Source organism: Parambassis ranga, chromosome 6 (assembly GCF_900634625.1).
Source record: "Parambassis ranga chromosome 6, fParRan2.1, whole genome shotgun sequence".
NCBI classification, from domain to species: Eukaryota; Metazoa; Chordata; class Actinopteri; family Ambassidae; genus Parambassis; species Parambassis ranga.
Genome location: NC_041027.1, coordinates 510,311 through 528,392, shown reverse-complemented (window position 1 = coordinate 528,392; position 18,082 = coordinate 510,311). Strand labels below are relative to the sequence as shown.

The 18,082-nt window shown below is 40.4% G+C and overlaps 1 protein-coding gene across 1 annotated transcript; it reads left to right on the top strand.

Annotated features, from left to right (window-relative positions):
* The first annotated feature begins 4,749 nt into the window (after positions 1-4,749).
* On the top strand, positions 4,750-7,548 carry LOC114437803 (uncharacterized). The gene is made up of 5 exons (XM_028408737.1): positions 4,750-5,395; positions 5,533-5,604; positions 5,799-5,948; positions 6,025-6,207; positions 7,522-7,548. Exons 1-5 carry the CDS (start codon positions 5,105-5,107, stop codon positions 7,546-7,548), a joined length of 723 nt encoding a protein of 240 aa, XP_028264538.1. The 5' UTR covers positions 4,750-5,104.
* Positions 7,549-18,082: the final 10,534 nt, after the last annotated feature.

Genomic DNA, 18,082 nt, shown 5'->3' with positions numbered 1-18,082 from the left:
ATCCTGTTCACCCTCTACATGCTCCCTCTAGGATACATCATCCAGAAGCACGGCATAAACTTTCATTGTTATGCTGATGATACCCAGCTGTATTTATCCATGAAGCCTGAAGAAACGGAGCCGCTAGTCAGACTACAGGCGTGTCTAAAGGACATAAAGGACTGGATGTCCTCCAACTTTTTACTATTAAACTCGGACAAGACTGAGGTCATTGTTTTTGGACCGAAACATCTCAGAACTAGTTTATCAGATAATACTTTCTCCCTGGATGGAATTACTCTGGCCTCCAGTACGACTGTGAGGAACCTTGGAGTTATCTTTGATCAAGACATGTCGTTTGTCTCTCATATTAAGCAGGTCTCCAGGACCGCTTTCTTTCACCTGCGTAATATTACTAAGATCAGGAGCATCCTCTCTCAGAGTGATGCTGAAAAGCTCATCCATGCTTTTGTCACTTCAAGACTGGACTACTGCAACTCTTTATTGTCAGGATGTCCACATTACTCCATCAACAGTCTGCAGCTGATCCAGAACGCAGCAGCTAGAGTTCTGACAGGAAGCAGCCAAAGGGATCACATCTCTCCTGTCCTAGCGTCTCTTCACTGGCTCCCAGTGGACTCAAGAATACACTTCAAGATCCTTCTTCTAACCTACAAGGCTCTTCATGGACTTGCTCCATTGTATCTGCAGGACCTGATTGTACCATATGTTCCTAATAGGACACTTAGATCTCTGAGTGCAGGTTTACTAGTAGTTCCTAGGATTCATAGAAGTAGAATGGGAGGACGAGCTTTCAGCTATCAGGCACCGCTATTATGGAACCAGTTACCAATCTGGGTCCGAGAGGCAGACACTGCCTCCACCTTTAAGACTAGACTTAAAACTTTTCTGTTTAGTAAGGAGTACAGTTAGCCTTAGACCTAGTGTGTAGCACAGCTATGCTGCTCTAGGCCTACGTTGTCGGGGGGCACAAACATGATCCACTGAGCAGTTTCCCTCTCACCCTCTAACCTCTCCTTTTCTCTCCTTAGTCTGGCTCACACTGGTCTCAAGACCTGGACGATGACCTGCAGTCCGGCCCGTGAAGTCTCTCTTGCTCTACGTTGTCGGGGGGCACAAACACGATCCTCTGAACACCCTCTGACCTCTCCTCCACTCTCCTTAGTCTGGATCATACTGGGTAATATCGTCTCATAATCTGTGTTAACTGTCTTCCTTGTAGTTCTGTGCCTCGCTCTCGCTCTCTCTCTTTGCAGGTCTCAAGACCTGCATACTGACCTGCAGTCTCTCCTGTGCTCATCGACTTCACTAGCCCCTGCTGCTCATCTTTACTATCAAATTACTATTCCTACTTATGGACCGACGATATATATAGATATCTATTACAATATAATCACTGTTTCATCTTGCTGTCATGTTTGCTCTGTACTGTATCATGTTTGTATCATGTTTGCTCCTCTCTCTCTCTCTCTCTTTCTCCTTCATCCTCTCTCTCTCCCTCTCTCTCTCTCTCCCTCATCCTCTCTGACTAGCAGCAGGACTGGTTCCCCCTTAAGTTGACGGGTCCTGCTCAAGGTTTCTTCCTCTTAAAGGGAGTTTTTCCTTGCCACAGTGCTCTTAGGGGGGTTCCTGTGAAGCGCTTTGAGACAATGTCTGATTGTAATATGCGCTATATAAATAAAACTGAATTGAATTGAATTGAATTCCCTCTGCTCCTCCTACAACAAAATGACAACAGGCAAAATGACCGTTTGATATAATAACGATAATATTGCTCCTCAAGTAAACTATACTTTATACTATGCTACAGTAAACAGTCAAGAAACAACATTCAATCAAAACGTTTAGTTTACGTTTACAGCGCCTTGTATCAACAGGACGTCATGTCATCATTTTTTTAATGCCGCTCTCACTACTAGCATTTTAAAAATCCCTCGAACTACTTTACTTACATTTAATGTGATTTCGGCACTGCTGCCGGTGCCGCTCGCTTTGTCCGTCATTTTACTGTTAAAAAAAATAGGCCCGCAAAGCATCTTGGGATATGTAAGGCCACGAAGGATGGTAGCGATGCTCTCTCGCTCCATAGAAAGTCAATGCGGGGCATTTTTGTAGGGACACCACGGTTTTTAATACGTGTGGACACCACGGACATGAGCGCCAATAGAAATGAATGAGCCGATTTGATTACAAATGACTGAGTGATGATGTCATCACTCAGTGGAGTGGAGAGAGGCTGAGGAGATGCCTAAAAAATCTCTCTAACCTGCGCTCAGGCCTGCACCTTCCATCTAACTGGAATAACTTTAAAGTGAACACCAAAAGGTTTTTGCCTTTATAGCCAGCTGTTTGGGGACAGTGCCGGTCATTTTTCCATTAGAAAACCAAAAACAGAAGCAGAGCAGCCATATTTTCTAACTCGCCACCATCTCCACATCTTTGACATCATAGACATAAAAATTATACTGTGTTGTAGAGCAACTTCTTGTGATTCTGACGGTGTCCTTATTGTTTTGTCTGGAGACTTATGTTTGGACAAAAAGAGAAGTTGTTCGGAGGGTGCAACCCCCATTTAAATTACATGGGATCTGCCGTGAGAGGAGTGAAAGGAGAATCACACAGGTGTCTTAATTAGGGCTTAATTAGGCAGGCAGGGCTGTTACCACTGTGACAGGCTGACACACAAGAAACATACAAAGCAGCCATATTTGTAGTCTTTATCACACTTTATCACACTAAGCATTATATCTGTCATATTGATCATCCTTCAGCTGTATACTACTTTTCCACATTCAAATCATACAGCCTGTGCTTCTTATAATCTAGGCAATAGGCAATCAAACTCTTGTTATTCACCCTCTTTCTTCTTCTTATTTTTTATTGTTTTTTTTTGACGCAGCGTATCTTCAGCATACATTGACCGATTTCAGCCTCCTACAAATGTCAAGCTACAGACTTCATTTTAGTCTTGAAACGCTCATTAGATGCTGCTCTATCAAACTTGTATTCAGAATTTTCTAATTCCGAATCGTTTCCGCACGCCAGGCTCTCAAAGTTGGAGTGGTTTTTGAGGTCTCCTCTGCTGTTACCATGGTGACAGGCTGACACACAGAGGCATACACAGAGGCATGCAAAGCTCTGAATTGCTCTGATTCTCCAGCAATTCAGAGCAATCTTTCACATCAACATTCAAAGCAATGCTTCAGCTGCAGCAATCAAACTTTCATTGTCTTCAGGAAATGCCCTTTTTTAGTTTGATTAGTTATGTCTTTTTTAGTTGTTGCATATGGAAATGGTTGTGGGGGCATCCTGCTGGATCTGCAAGAGGCTTCAGCTTTCCTGAGGGTGAAGATGCAGATGCAGATGCAGATATTTCCATTAGGTACCTATAACATTAGAGCCAGTCTTCACTATCCTGTTCATCTGTTGTAGTTCCTGCAGCTCCCAAAGCAGGAAGTGAGGCTGTAGATCAGGTTGCTCTGTAGAAGGTGGCAAGGTGAAAAGTAGGTTAGAGTTTTTTTTTGCCAACTGCTGAGGACATGGACTTATCTAATGACATCAGGTCATAAAAAGGTTTTGACCATGTTGAGCATGAGGCTGTGGCATCTGCACCATGCAGACTCATCATTGTCATTAACCAGACCTGCCATCATCCCTAAACATAATGATATGGTAAGAAAATCAGTTCTACACAGAACCTTAGGGTGCACCTGTAATTACTTGTTCTTGATGTTTTCCTGCCCAACCGTATTGCCTTGACTGAGCTGCAGATTGCAGTGTCTACTTCACTATTGTTTATGGGTACTTCATGCTATTAGGTATATGAATTCTGGAACAATATGATGTTGCAATTAATTGCAGTTCAAAAAGCACTGCATATTTATATATTTGCAACGAGCAGTTTAGTATGGAAATCTGTTTTAGTTAAAATTAAATAAATAAATAAATGCTTATTTATTTATTTATTTAGTTCTTCTACTTCTTCTACTTCTTTATTTTTATTATTTAGTTCTTCTACTTCTTTATTAGTTTGATTGCAGAGCAATCAAACTTTAGTTCTTCTACTTCTTTATTTTTATTATTATTATTATTATTATATTTTCTTCCGTACACTTTTTCAAAATGTTCAGCTTATTGAGGACATGATGGGTCAACTTTTAGTTTTTTTCAGCTATTTATAGTTTTTAAAATATTAAGCGTTTTATAAAATTAATTTAACATTGAAGTCTATGAGAGAGCCCTTCAGAGTCTTCAACTTTTAAAAGTTTTCAGCGCCTGCATACTTTCAGCTACAGAAACCATTCAAAGATCAAAATGTTCAGCTTCTTCTGCTCTTTTCAGCTATTACTTTTCAGAGTTCTCCTGTTTCTAGTTTTCAAATGGTTAACAGTTTTATACCAAGTGGTTTTGAGGTCTCCTCTGAGTTTAATAACGGCAATTTTTCCCTTTGCAAGTGTTGCCTTGGTTAACCAAATTGAAGTCGATTTTTAATGAAAGTGCCATTGAGCAAGAGATCCTCTGGTAACAGCAGCGTAGCTTAGCATGCTAATTAACGTTTGAATTTAACGTCTAACGTTCCACTAAGCTTTACTTTACTGCCCTCGTGCCTTGTTGCACAGTAACGGCAGTCAGTCGTTAACTGCAGTAAAAACATACAAACACAAAGCCTACTTACCCGTTAGAAACTTTAGCAAACTTTCTTCAGAAGTCTTCAGTTACACAGTGCTCCCCATATGTATTTACATCGGATCCGGAACTCCCGGCTTCTTCTGTTGAATGGGAGGTGACAATACAACATAAAAGCCGTACGGCGCCTCCTGCTGTAGTTAAATGTTAATGCTTTAAAAAACGAGGAAATGATGAAGAAAATTACTACTTTATGTAGTTAGTGTCTGAATTGCAAATCACAGCATGTGTCCAAGACAAAAGCATTCTCTTATTTCACGGAAAATAACATTGATTTGTCTTTTGGCTATGACAAAGAAGAAGCCCTACCAACAAATGGAGACAACAAAATGCAAAATAATTGCAATTAAAGAAACAAAAAAATTGGCTAAATGGAAAATTGAAGATGGAGAACTAAATGTGACCCAAGTTTTTACAAATGTTTTACAGTGTAAAAAAAATTGTTCTCTTTGACGATTTGGCCTCCAAAATTAAATTGGGTAAAAGCTATGTGGTCAAAAACTTAGTGACCAGCACAAGTTCACCCAACACCCTGCTGTGTCGCAAAAACACTGTCATCTTTTGCTGCCCTCCTGTTAATGTGGATGGCCATCTGGAGGAAGAGGGCAGGAAGACACTGCAACCACCCTCACCAGATGTCACAACATCAGATTTGGTTGCTCACCCTGAGCAATTTGAATATGTGACAACATCTGGACATGTCACAGCTGTAAGTTTCTTATGATGGCCTCCTGCTAATCTCACTGAAGCATTACATTATTATTGATTTTGCATCCGTATGATTTCACATCATATCTGGCATCATCATATATTTTAAGTTTAACAACCCTTCTCTGTCACATTTAGCTGGATCCTGTGAGGGAGTATAAAGGGCAGCAGGGTGGAGGTGTGCCCATGAGGCGACTAAAGCTCAGGGAGGTAGGAAGCTGATGTTACTTTAACATGTTTAACTCATTTCCACTTTGGTAAAGTGTTGATGTTGATGAACATTTTTAGTGATTCAGTTTATTTTCAGTAAAGAGGTTAAAGCGAGGCAACTGGACTGCTCCTCCAAGCAGCTTCATCAGTTGCTTCATCACCTGTTCAGAACTAAACAACCTCTTTCATTATAGGGCACACAGGAAGTTACTGTGCTGTTTTGGAGGGAGGCAGTCATGACCCCACTATCAATTGGGGTCCCCATCACCGTCAGCCACTTAAGGGGAAAGTACAGCCCGGACTTCGGCTACTGCCTGCAAAGCACCCACTTCACCGAAGTGAAGGTGAGTTTACCCACTGTAGGAAGTAAGCTATTTGCGGCTTTCCAAAGCAATTAATATTCATATTTCCTTTCTTCAGCATTCAATGGAACCCGTAGCAGTGGAGGTGGAGGGACTCCGCACAAAAGCCAATGGAGACATCGCCATCTTAAGCCTCCAGCACACAGAGTTTGTTGTTCCTCGGGCAGTGTGGACTAAAGACCTGCCCGAGGAACTGGAGGAGTTCCCAAAAACTCTTTTAATTTTCTTTGGCAATGGGAAGGTACACAGGGTGGAATGAAATCCTTCACACTTTCCACCCTCTGTACCTTTCCATTGATGTTGGACTTTCCCCCATGTTTCCCCCAACCCACTTCTCCCCCCCCCAATTAATTTATAATAACTACATAATAATTACAAACATACGTAACGTAATTTGTATATAGTTTCTGTTAATAATAAAATGATTGTTGAGTGTTACAAAATTTAATAATAATTACAAACATAATTTGTATATAGTTTCTGTTAATAATAAAATGATTGTTGAGTGTTACAAAATTTAATAATAATTACAAACATAATTTGTATATAGTTTCTGTTAATAAAATGATTGTTGAGTGTTACAAAATTTAATAATTGGATAAAAATTGTTTGCTGATGTATGTCAATAAAAATGATTGTTTTTTCAGTTATCAAGTGTCCAACTCCATGTTTGAAGTGCATATAATTACATTATTATTATTATTATTATTATTATTATTATTATTATTATTATTATTATTATAGGTCCTTCGTGCCGCTCGCTGATAATAAATAATTAGCTTTAGACTCTGCAAAGATGTTATAATGTGATGTCCCACTCCACGTCATCGTGCTTTACTGACGCGTGTCGAGGGTGAAGACCGTCGGAGTGACAGCTACCTTCGATCAACCGGAAGTTTTGTGGGCCATTCAATGAACTAGAAAACTCAGTAAATGCTACGACTACAGAGGAGGACTACACTGCAGGTCTGGCCTTCATTCAAATAATTATTATTATTATGACTAGCAAATGACTAGCCAAATATAAAACTCAGCTACAAAGAAATATGTATAGAAAAAATATATATAAAAAAACATCGAAAAGCATCCAAACTAGATCATTTAGGTGAAGACGTAATGAGGTCTCCAATTTCCCAGTGTCCATGAACGTCTCATTCCACATGAATCGCCACAGCAACGAACCCTCATCAGTTGGCTCTTGTCATCGCTGAGGTGAGCAGACACTAAGCAGGTAATAACTTACCTTTACACATTAGCAATAGACACATTGTAAAAATAAAATAAATTGTCATGACTACTATTAGACGAAGTTAGCTTACAGGAAATACAACCTGTTTTTTTAATTTAGGAATTAGCTAGCTAGCTGCCGTAGTCAGAAAATAACTTCTTGCAGCCTTTAGCTAGCTAGCTTGCAGCCATGCTTCAGTTGTTGTTGGTTTATAGTTTATTCGTTCACTCACTCACACTGACAATGTCCATTCTAAATATAAAGTTATTTAAAAGGGGATACAGTGGAAATAGTTTTCTTCTTCTTTTCTTTTTCCTTTTCCCCCAGATAATCCTGCCTAAGGACGACCAGTAGAAGAGCAGTGATCCAGTTCTTCCATTTCAAGCCTCACACCCCCTCCCTGTCGCTATCCTGTCCTGTTCTCACCCACGTGTTGTCTCTGCCTTCTTTCCTCACTGTATTTCACCAATTTGGACTGAATCCATTTGAGCCAAATTATTCAAGACAATCCACTGAGATAAATATTCCAGATATCCACTGAGATCAATATTAAACTATTTAACTATTTGAAAGAGTCATTGTCTTGTTTCTATATTGCAAGTAACATCTTTACTGATAACGGGAGAAATGCCCAGGAGGTGTAAGAAATCACAAACTGCAAAAATCCGCTGGCAGTGTTTTGATGACACTCAAAGAGGTGAGCAGGTAATATGTCCTAGTTCCTTTGATGAGAAAAATGATTCTGTAAAATCCAGTGCTGAAATTGTTCAAGGAAATCAGCAAAAACCTTGCATGCCAGCAGTGTCATATGCTGACATTGTAAAGAAACGATGCTACAGTGATGCTCCATGTGTGGCAGGACTGTCTCATGCAGAACAGTTGGAAGACCAGTCTCCTGTAACACGTGTCTGTGCCTCTCGCAGTCAGGCCTCTCTCAAGTATGGTAAATACAGAAACCAGCAGTGTACATGTAACTCACTGACCTTCCTTGCATTCCTCCATGAGAATGAAAACCTCAGCAGAGCAGACCTGGATCTTCTCTTGGACAAAGGTAATCTGATGTACAGCAATGCTAGAAGACTATATCCTAACAGCATCCATCTGGCCACTGATGAGCTCCCTGATACAGTTCCTGCACGCAGATGTGTATATCAGGCTGACATGACGCTGCTGTCTCGGTATGGATCATTTGGAGAATCTTTACCTGGTGCTACAGATGACTTTCTTAGCCTTGAGGCAGGACTGAGCTGTTTGCTAACAGATGTACAGTATGCATTATTGATTATGGCTGGATTATGTATTGCAGTATTCAGAACCAGATCAGGCAGGTACGGCTTCTTTGATCCCCACTCCAGAACAGATGATGGTTTGCCTACACCACCAGACATGTCTAATGTACATGGTAAAGCTGTGATGCTGACTTTCACACGTCTCAGTGAGATGATTGACTGGCTTATGCTGTGCTACAGAATGAACAACATACAGTCCTCCTGCTACTATGAGCTGAAGCCTGTAGAGTTTCAGAATGACAGAACAAACCAATGCAATGATGTCTCTGACTCAGACTGCAGAGTGACCACTGTCTCTGTTGCATGTCCTGTACTTGAAGAACCTATTATTGGTGAGTCAAACTCAGCTGCTATGAGGAGAAACACAGCCAGCGATTGTTCTGTCAGTACTTTGACTGTAATGTGTTTTAACTTGTAAGTCAGTCAGTAATTAAGATTGTACCAGTCATTGTTCATGTGGTGCTACAGCTGAAATGATCACTGTCATTTGTATCTTTAGGTTTTTTCACACATCAAGAGGCCGATATGACATCACTACTAAATCATGCTCCTCAGTATGATTTCAAGGCAACCAGTCAAGTGATAAATTCTGATTCAAGTCATGACTGATATGTGTGTTGCTGGTAGTTTTGCTGACACATTATTGCAAGACATTTCCAATAAATTGTCAAAGTGCAGTAAACAGGAAAGGAGAAAAATCAAGAGAAGGCTCATGGTTTCACCAAAAACTCCACAAAGAAGAGACAATCAAAAAAGGAATGAAAGACAAAAATATGCCTCAAATGAGATGTATAGAGCGAAGAAAAAGTCATCTTCAAACATAAAATATCAAACAAATGCTGAATTTAGACAAACCAAAAGAACTACTGTCAAAAGAAATTACCGTGAGAATACTGATTTCAGACTCAGACAGAAGCAATACATTACAGCACGCTATAACAGAGATTCTCATTTCAGACTCAGACAGAAGCAATATTTTACAGCACGCTATGCAACGGATGCAGATTTTCGAATTAAAAAAATGTGCCGTGTAACTGAACGATATGCCAGCGATATTGCTTACAGAACCAGGCAGAGAGGGTATGTGTTTGAGCGCTATAAAAATGATCTGATTTTCAGAGACAGACACAAACAATTAATGAAACAACTAATGCAAAACAGACATAAAAATAATCTTGCATCTCGGATGATACGGAACATGAGATGTGCTATGAAAATAAAAATAAAATACAGAATAAATAGACAAACACATCAAAGTGACAACCCTTTGATGCAAGAGGCTATATCTATTTTCAAATCAAACATAAAAGCAGGCCCCACCTATGTGTGTACTGTGTGTCATCTTTTCCAAACCAAGTTCGTCCCTGCATGAGGTCAAATTACACCAAAAACCATCAAATGACAGCAGTATGTCTAACAGGAAAATATATTCATGTTTGTGATGATAACTGTTGAATCTTTACCCAGACTGAGAAGTGAGTCTCAGGTGCTGCGAGTAAAACTGAAGAGACGACTGTGCTACAAAGGTCATCAGCTGTTCCAGACTGTGACCTGGACCAAACTCATACAAGCATTACATAAACTGAAGCAAATACACCCACAGTATGAGGATGTGACTATCAGAGATGAAGCTGAACTGTGTGACCCAACACTCCCTGATGATGAAGATGATAATGATGATGATGCAAGCATGGGGGATGATGATTATGATGAAGATGATATGATGGAAATTGACAGATGTGAGATTGATGCATTAAATCAGAGAGAAGATAATAATGCTCTGAACGAACAGGATCTTGAAAGTTTTTTTTGTGATGATGAACAAGCAGAACAGCAGCAGAGAGATGATTCAGGACAGGAAGGTGACATGCCTAATGGTGGATTTGCTCTAGAATCATGTCTACAACCATGTGATGTTGGAGAAGAAATACTGAGCTTTTCTGATGGGATATACTCTGTGGCTCCCGCAGAAAGAAACAGTCCAGTCAGTTTTTTCAGAACACCTAAACTAGAGGCCATGGCATTCCCTGTTCAGTTTCCCACTGGTGAAAATACACTGGATGAAAATAGACCTATTAAACTGACACCCAGCAGTTATTTCAAAATAAGGCTTTTTAGTGTTGATGATCGTTTTGCCAGAGACACAAACTACTTGTTCTTTGCACAGTTTGTGACTGAGATACATTTGGCTACTTCCAGCATGACTATACAGTTACGGAAAGGTAAACCTGTGACCAGAGATGGACGGAAAATAACTTCTGCAATGTTGCAAGACAAACGTGAAGTTGAGAGACTGGTGCGAAACAAAGATGCTATCAGATTCATGCAGCCTCTGAGAGGAACACCAGCTTATTGGCACAAAACAACCAAAGATCTGTTTGCTATGATCAGACAGCTTGGAACTCCCACATTCTTCTGCACATTCTCAGCAGCTGAGATGCGCTGGCCTGAAGTGATTGAAGCCATAAAAAGACAGCAAGGTGAAGAAGTTAACTTTGATGAGCTTGACTGGTCCTCAAAGTGTGACATTCTGAGAAGTAATCCTGTAACAGCAATGCGCATGTTTGACAAACGTGTTGAGGCTCTATTCAGAGATTTAATCTTGTCTCCTGCACAGCCACTTGGAAAAGTTGTTGACTACTTTTACAGGCTTGAGTTTCAGCACAGAGGAAGTCCTCACATTCACTGTCTCATCTGGGTTGATGGTGCTCCTGTGTTTGAGGAAGATGATGATCAGACTGTGTGTAACTTTGTGAACAGATACATCTCTGCTCAGCTACCTGACCCACAACAACAACCTGACCTGTACAAAAAAGTGACAGAAGTGCAGATGCACAGTAAAAGCCACTCCAGAACTTGCTTCAAAAATGTTTCTTCTGGGTGCCGTTTTGGATTCCCCAAACCACCCTGCAAACAGACAATGATCACAAGACCCTGTGATGATGATGATGATGATAATGATGGCATTGACATGGCAACTGCAAAGCTCAAGCTCAGGCCACTCAATGAGTTGCTTAATGAAACTGAATCTGCTTCCATGAGTTTAGAACAGCTTCTGGCTCGTTGTAAACTGACACTAGATGAGTATAAAAAATGTCTCAACAAGATCAACAAGTCCTCCGCTGTGATACTGAAACGTGATCCAAAGGACAGCTGGGTTAATGCTTACAACCCTCATTTACTGGAAGCATTTGATTCAAATCAAGACTGTTCCTACATACTGAATGCTTACAGTGTGATTCAGTACATCACCAGTTACATTTGTAAGAGTGAATCAGCACTCTCTGAGTACCTCAAGACCGTTATTCAGAACTCCAACACAGACTTTGTCAATGAGTGTGATGAAATGAGACATGTCATGCAGGCATACTCAAAAAAGAGAGAAGTCAGTGCACAGGAGTGTGTGGCCCGAGCATGTGGTCTCCACATGAAAAAGTGTTCACGTGCTGTCATATTCGTACCCACTGATGACAACCCAGTGAGAATGAGTCTTCCTCTCTCCTCCCTTGATGACACAACTCCTGACTCTGTCCACATCTGGATGACTTCTCTGGCAGACAAATACAAAAGCAGACCTGAAACACCAGAGTTTGAACAGATGTGCATGGCAGATTTTGCAGCTACTTGTCGCATTGTCTATGGCCAGCAGAAAAAAGGTAAAGATGTGTTGCCCCTTCTGAATGAGATGGGATATGTTCAGAAGAGAAGGAATGACAAACCTGCTGTGATCAGATTCTTCCGCCCATCACATGAAAAATATCCAGAGCAATATTATAGCACTCTGTTAAAGCTGTACCTCCCTCATCGCTCAGATGGTGAACTGAAAAGACCCTTCCTCCCTACCTATGAGTCCTTCTATCATAGTGGCTGGGTTCAACTTCCAGGTTCAGATCATGGTGAGAGTGTTAGAGAGATTATCAAACGAAACAAAGACAAATATGAGAAACACAGTGATGAGATTGAGAAAGCTGTTGAAGACTATGAACAGAACCAAGGGGAGATTAATGAGTGGTGTAATCTGGCTGCTGAGTCTGAAATGGAAAGATTAGAATGCATTGAAGAGTTGCAGGCAAGAGAACCTGACCATGAACATGAACAAGAGAATGTTCCAGACTACAGCCGACAGGCTAATGCTGAAACAGAAATCAGAGCCATGAGAGAGCCCCCTGCAATTGATCCTGCAGTACTACGCCACATGTATCAGAACCTGAACCAGAAACAAGCCTGTGTGTTCTATGCAGTCAGAGACTGGTGCATCAAACAAGTATGTGGACTGAATCCAGAACAGTTCTTTTTTTATATCAGTGGTGGTGCTGGAACAGGAAAATCACATCTTATCAAGTGCATTTACTCAGAGGCCTCTAAGATACTGAGCAGGGTTCCCAGACAGGCTGATGAAGGTGACATATCAAACCCCACAGTCCTGTTGACTTCATTCACTGGAACTGCAGCTTTTAATATTTCTGGTACAACATTACACTCTCTGCTTAAACTACCACGAAGTCTTAAACCTCCATTTCAAGGACTTGGAAACCGTCTAGATGAAGTCAGAGCTGAACTTTTCAATGCTGAAATCCTTGTCATTGATGAGGTGTCCATGGTGTCAAAGCCCCTGTTTGCATATGTGGATGCTTGACTCAAACAAATCAAAGGCACTCAGAGACCATTTGGAGGAATGTCAGTCATTGTTGTTGGAGACTTTTATCAGTTACCACCAGTGAGACAGTCTAAACCTCTGTGTGTGTATGACCCATCACAGATTGACTTGTGGCAGGAACATTTCCAGATGATCACTCTGACTGAGATTATGAGTCAGAAAGATGATGTTGCCTTTGCAGAAACGCTGAACAGGATCCGTGTGAAAGAAAAGTCAGACGAGCTGTCAGGTGCAGACAGAGCACTGTTGTCACAGGCTATTACTGAACCAGACCTTTGTCCAACTGATGTACTGCACATTTTTGCAACTAACAAACAGGTGAATGAACATAACTCTAAAACACTGGCTATACTCCACTGTGATATAATTAACATTGATGCAGATGACTTTAAAAAAGATCCGCGAACTGCCAGAATGACTCGGCAACCCAAACCATTTAAAGGAGGCAAAAATGAGTTAGCAGACACACTAACAGTTGCTAAAGGTGCTCGTGTCATGCTCACCAGAAACATTGATGTACAGAACGGTTTGGTCAATGGAGCATTTGGAAAATTAGTCAAAATAGTGATGTCAGAAAGTAATGATTATGTCACTAAGCTTGGACTTGAAATGGATCATGACACAGCTGAATCTCCTGACAGACTTGTGTACATAGAGAGAGCAGAAGAAAATATGAAGCAGAAAGGAACAGTGCGCAGACAGTTTCCTCTTAAGCTGGCGTTTGCATGCACCATCCATAAGGTCCAAGGAATGACAACTGCATCAGCTGAGGTTTCACTGAAAGGCATCAAGGTTCCTTTGTTGCAGACAGTCTTCATCTGGAAGGGTACAGAATGTTCAAGCGTAACAGAAACCTGTCCTACACAAGCTTTCCTCTGATGGCCAACAGAAGTGGTGGTGGAGTAGCTGTTTATGTAAAAAACCACATTCAGGTTCATGAGAAACAGTACGTACATAATGTTACTGATCTTGAGTTTCTGGCTCTGAGGGTTGAAGCTCCAGTGAGTGCCCTGATTGCTGTTGTATACAGACCTCCAGACTACAGTTTAACACCATTCTTGAAAAATCTGGTCAGCCTTTTAGAGTCACTAGAGATCATGGACTGTCACCCCATTATTGTATGTGGTGACTTCAATGAGAATGCTCTGTCTAGTGCAAGAAAGCCCATTTTGGAACTGTTCAACTCAAGAGGACATGAACAAGTTATTATGGATGCATCCACAGACAAGAACACATTGCTGGATCTCATTTTCATCTCTCGACCACAGCAGTGTCTACATTCAGGTGTCATGAAAACCTACTACAGTTATCACAACCCTGTATACTGTGTCATGTCATTGAACAGCCCATAGGTAAGTTAATGTATTAAGGATGTGTGACTGAACAAAAAGTACATTTTTAGAAATGTTCATTACTCATTATGCTTAACAACTGAGAAGTTAAGACCAATAATCATGACAAACTGTTGCCTACTGTATTAAATATTTAAGATAAAAATACTGAGATTTGAAATTACATTATCTGAATATACACATAAATTCATGCAGAATTGGGGCATCCTCTGTGTGTAGCAAGGCATTAACATCTTGCCTGCTGAGGTCTCTTTGAGGCTGTAAGGGTGGGTGGGTGGACCAGAGGATGCCCGCAAAAAATATTTAATGATAGCACACGAGTGTGGGAGGGAGAGAATACCAGGTAAGAGACTATACAATGCTACACTAACTGCACCTATCCTGTTTGAGAGTGTTCTCCTGTGTTTTCTGAAAGAATTTACATCTTTCCCCTCCATTGCACTGTCAGGATCTGCTCCTAACCAGCTACCTTTAACTGACCTCCTGTCTGGTCCTGAGGAAAGACTTATCATGCTGCCACACCTGCATCGTACAGAAGCACGTCTTCCTGGTGACAGTGGTCCTTTTTAGTCACATCAGAAGAAGGTATTGTAATTTTATTTGTAACTCCTGTAATGTGTTTTAACTTGTAAGTCAGTCAGTAATTAAGATTGTACCAGTCATTGTTCATGTGGTGCTACAGCTGAAATGATCACTGTCATTTGTATCTTTAGGTTTTTTCACACATCAAGAGGCCGATATGACATCACTACTAAATCATGCTCCTCAGTATGATTTCAAGGTATCAGACTTTTAAATGTTTTTTAGTTAACTTGTCACTGCATGTGATGTGTTGTGCAAAATGATTACAGCTGCTTTCTATGACCCAGATCCAACTCCCTACCTGATGCACACAACAGCCTTTGGAAAACTACTCAGTGATCACTTCTGACAATCAACATGTGTGGAGAACCTGAGAGTCCAGTGTTCACAGAGAGAGCAGAGGAGCATCTGAAACAGTAAGCAGTGCTATACTAACAGTTTATTCTTAAGCTGCCTTTTGTATGTATACATATATGTACAGTAGGTGTGAGTTATACAAAATGATTTGTTTATTATAATATCTATTTTGCCTTATTTCCTCAGGAGCAGCTCCATCTGTTTACCTGCACACATGACACTACTGAGTCTCCTCTCAGCTGGACCACACAGACAGACATCATACATGGTGCCTGTCCCAGCTATTCTTCAGAGCACTGTGTACACCTGTCCACCCTGCTTGTGCTCCTCTCCATCCTCTCTGGTCCTGGACATGACACAATTTTGTCATGTGGCTGACTACAAAGTCAGCCACAGCAGACAGAAGGTAGTGAATTTTTGAAGGTTTTTCTCATAAGTCATATCAGCACTTGTAATGGTTTCTGCAACATTATTACAGGTATTCTTTCTTAGGCCATGCTTGCACCTTAAAATAATTTGGCCAACAGAGCCCTTGCAAAACAACACTATGGTGTACATAAAGCAGAGAAGAAAACGGTAAGCTATGGCACACGCACAGTTTCCTGTTAATCTAGCTTTTGCATGTTCAATATTCAAGGTGTGAATTATATCAGCATTGTAACACAATATCTGTTTTGTCTCATTTAACCAGGAGCAGCTCAATCTCTACCTTCGCAGAGGACATTAGTTCTTCACAGCACCATCTTCATCAGTTATCAGTCATCTCCAAACTCATTTCTACTGGACCACATATAAACATCCTTCCTGTCCCAGCTATTCAAAGTAGAGTGTAACACCTGCACCCCTTGACTGTTTCTTCTGTGGTCTGTCCCAATATGACATCATCTTGCTACACCTTTCTGCCTGCAGTGTTCTGCACTCTACACAGAAGGTATTTGTTTCAGTGTTGTTTAATAAATCATGTGTCACTACTTGTAATGTCTTATAAAAAATGATTATAATTATTTCTTGGGCCCAGATCCATCTTCCTACCTTATGTGTACAACATAACATATTGAAACAAAGCTGTTAATGCTGGATAATGTGTACAGTAAACTCCTGTTTATAATATTACAGCTTTAAGGACTGTTTTTTCTCTTCTCACTTACACTTGCACACTGAATCTGAGCAACAGGAGCATCACAGCTGGCAAAATCCTGAATTTGTTCTTTAAACTAATTTTTAAATGTATAAAATTGGATGTATTCATGCTGTACACAATACCTTTCAATTTGTTCTGTTATATTATGGCAAAAACTCAGCTATGTAACTGTAACACACAAAGTAGTTTCTATCTGCGCCCAAAACTAAAAAAAGAAAAAGAAAGATGTAGTAGTCATTAAACTTTTTCCAAGCAGGACTGACCACATGGCAGCTGGAGCTCTAGGCTGGGCTTTTGAAAGAGCCATCAGCAGCAGGGCCCCATTATGAGCCTGGTCCTGCTTGAAGGTTACCTTTTTCCTTTTTCCTTAGGGAGACACAACGTAAATAAAACTAAATAGAGTAATAATAATAAACAACATAAATAAGATGATGCCTTCTTCTTTGTGGATAGGTGCAAATGGAAACACTGAAACACTTTGGGTGGTGGTTTAACAGCATGTCAGTGCTCAAACATCCAAAGGTCAACTGCTTCAAACCAACTCTCCTTTGTGAAATCTGCACATTGTTGTCCTCTAATGAATTCCTGGTGTGGATCAGACTCAGAAGCAGGACCAGAATTGGTCGGTAGCAAAAATCCAAAGTTTATTACAAAAAGGTTCGGTATACAGTAAAGCAGTCCAACCAGGCAACTGTACACAAGGAGAGGCAAAAACCACAGTTGAAAGTTCAGGCTAGGGTTTAGGATAGGATAAAAAACCTGGAAGACAGTCTACCGTACAAAGGGAAAGAGGCAAAGAAACAAGAAACAGGCAAAGTCATATATTATAATAATAATAAAACAAGAACAACAGTGAGTGGTTAAACTACCATCCAGTGAAAATCATAAAATAAGACACGAATTGCACAAGGTAAGTCAATTTTAAAAGTAGAATAAAATAAAAATAAAAATAGGCCCGTAAGATAAAATCAGGGTAATAGCATAAAGCAATAAAACAATAATAAAATGCAACTAGAAAAGGGCATTTCCTGAAGAAAATGCAAGTTTTATTGCTGCAGCTGAAGCATTGCTTTGAATGCTGATGTGAAGAATTGCTCTTAATTGCTGGAGAATCAGAGCAATTTTTTTTTTTTTTAAGAATCAGAGCAATTCAGAGCTTTGTATGCCTCTGTGTGTCAGCCTGCAGCCTTGCAGCAATCATACTAATAATGTAAAACAATGAATGAATAGATAAAAAAACCGGCTTAGGAAAAGGCTAAGTGATAAAAGTGAGTTTTAAGAGGAGATTTAAAAGAAGAACTCGAAAACAAAGGCTTGAACACTCATAAGAATCACACAGGACTTTTGGCAGGGTGCGCTCATAAGAAACACACCAACTGAATACAGGAGACAAGAGAAGACAATGAGACACAGGTGAAGCACATTAGGCCGGGGTAGGTAAATCAGCTGGACGGGTGACACACTAGGAGGAGAAGGAGTTTCACACTTCTGTGAAATCAGCCTGTCCAGT

Bases quoted from the DNA above. Each gene is read 5' to 3' on its own strand.
- LOC114437803 (XM_028408737.1), top strand. From the start codon at position 5,105: ATGTTTTACAGTGTAAAAAAAATTGTTCTCTTTGACGATTTGGCCTCC. The intron at 5,396-5,532 runs GTAAGTTTCTTA...TGTCACATTTAG, and splicing joins CATCTGGACATGTCACAGCT to CTGGATCCTGTGAGGGAGTA. The intron at 5,605-5,798 runs GTAGGAAGCTGA...CTTTCATTATAG, and splicing joins GGCGACTAAAGCTCAGGGAG to GGCACACAGGAAGTTACTGT.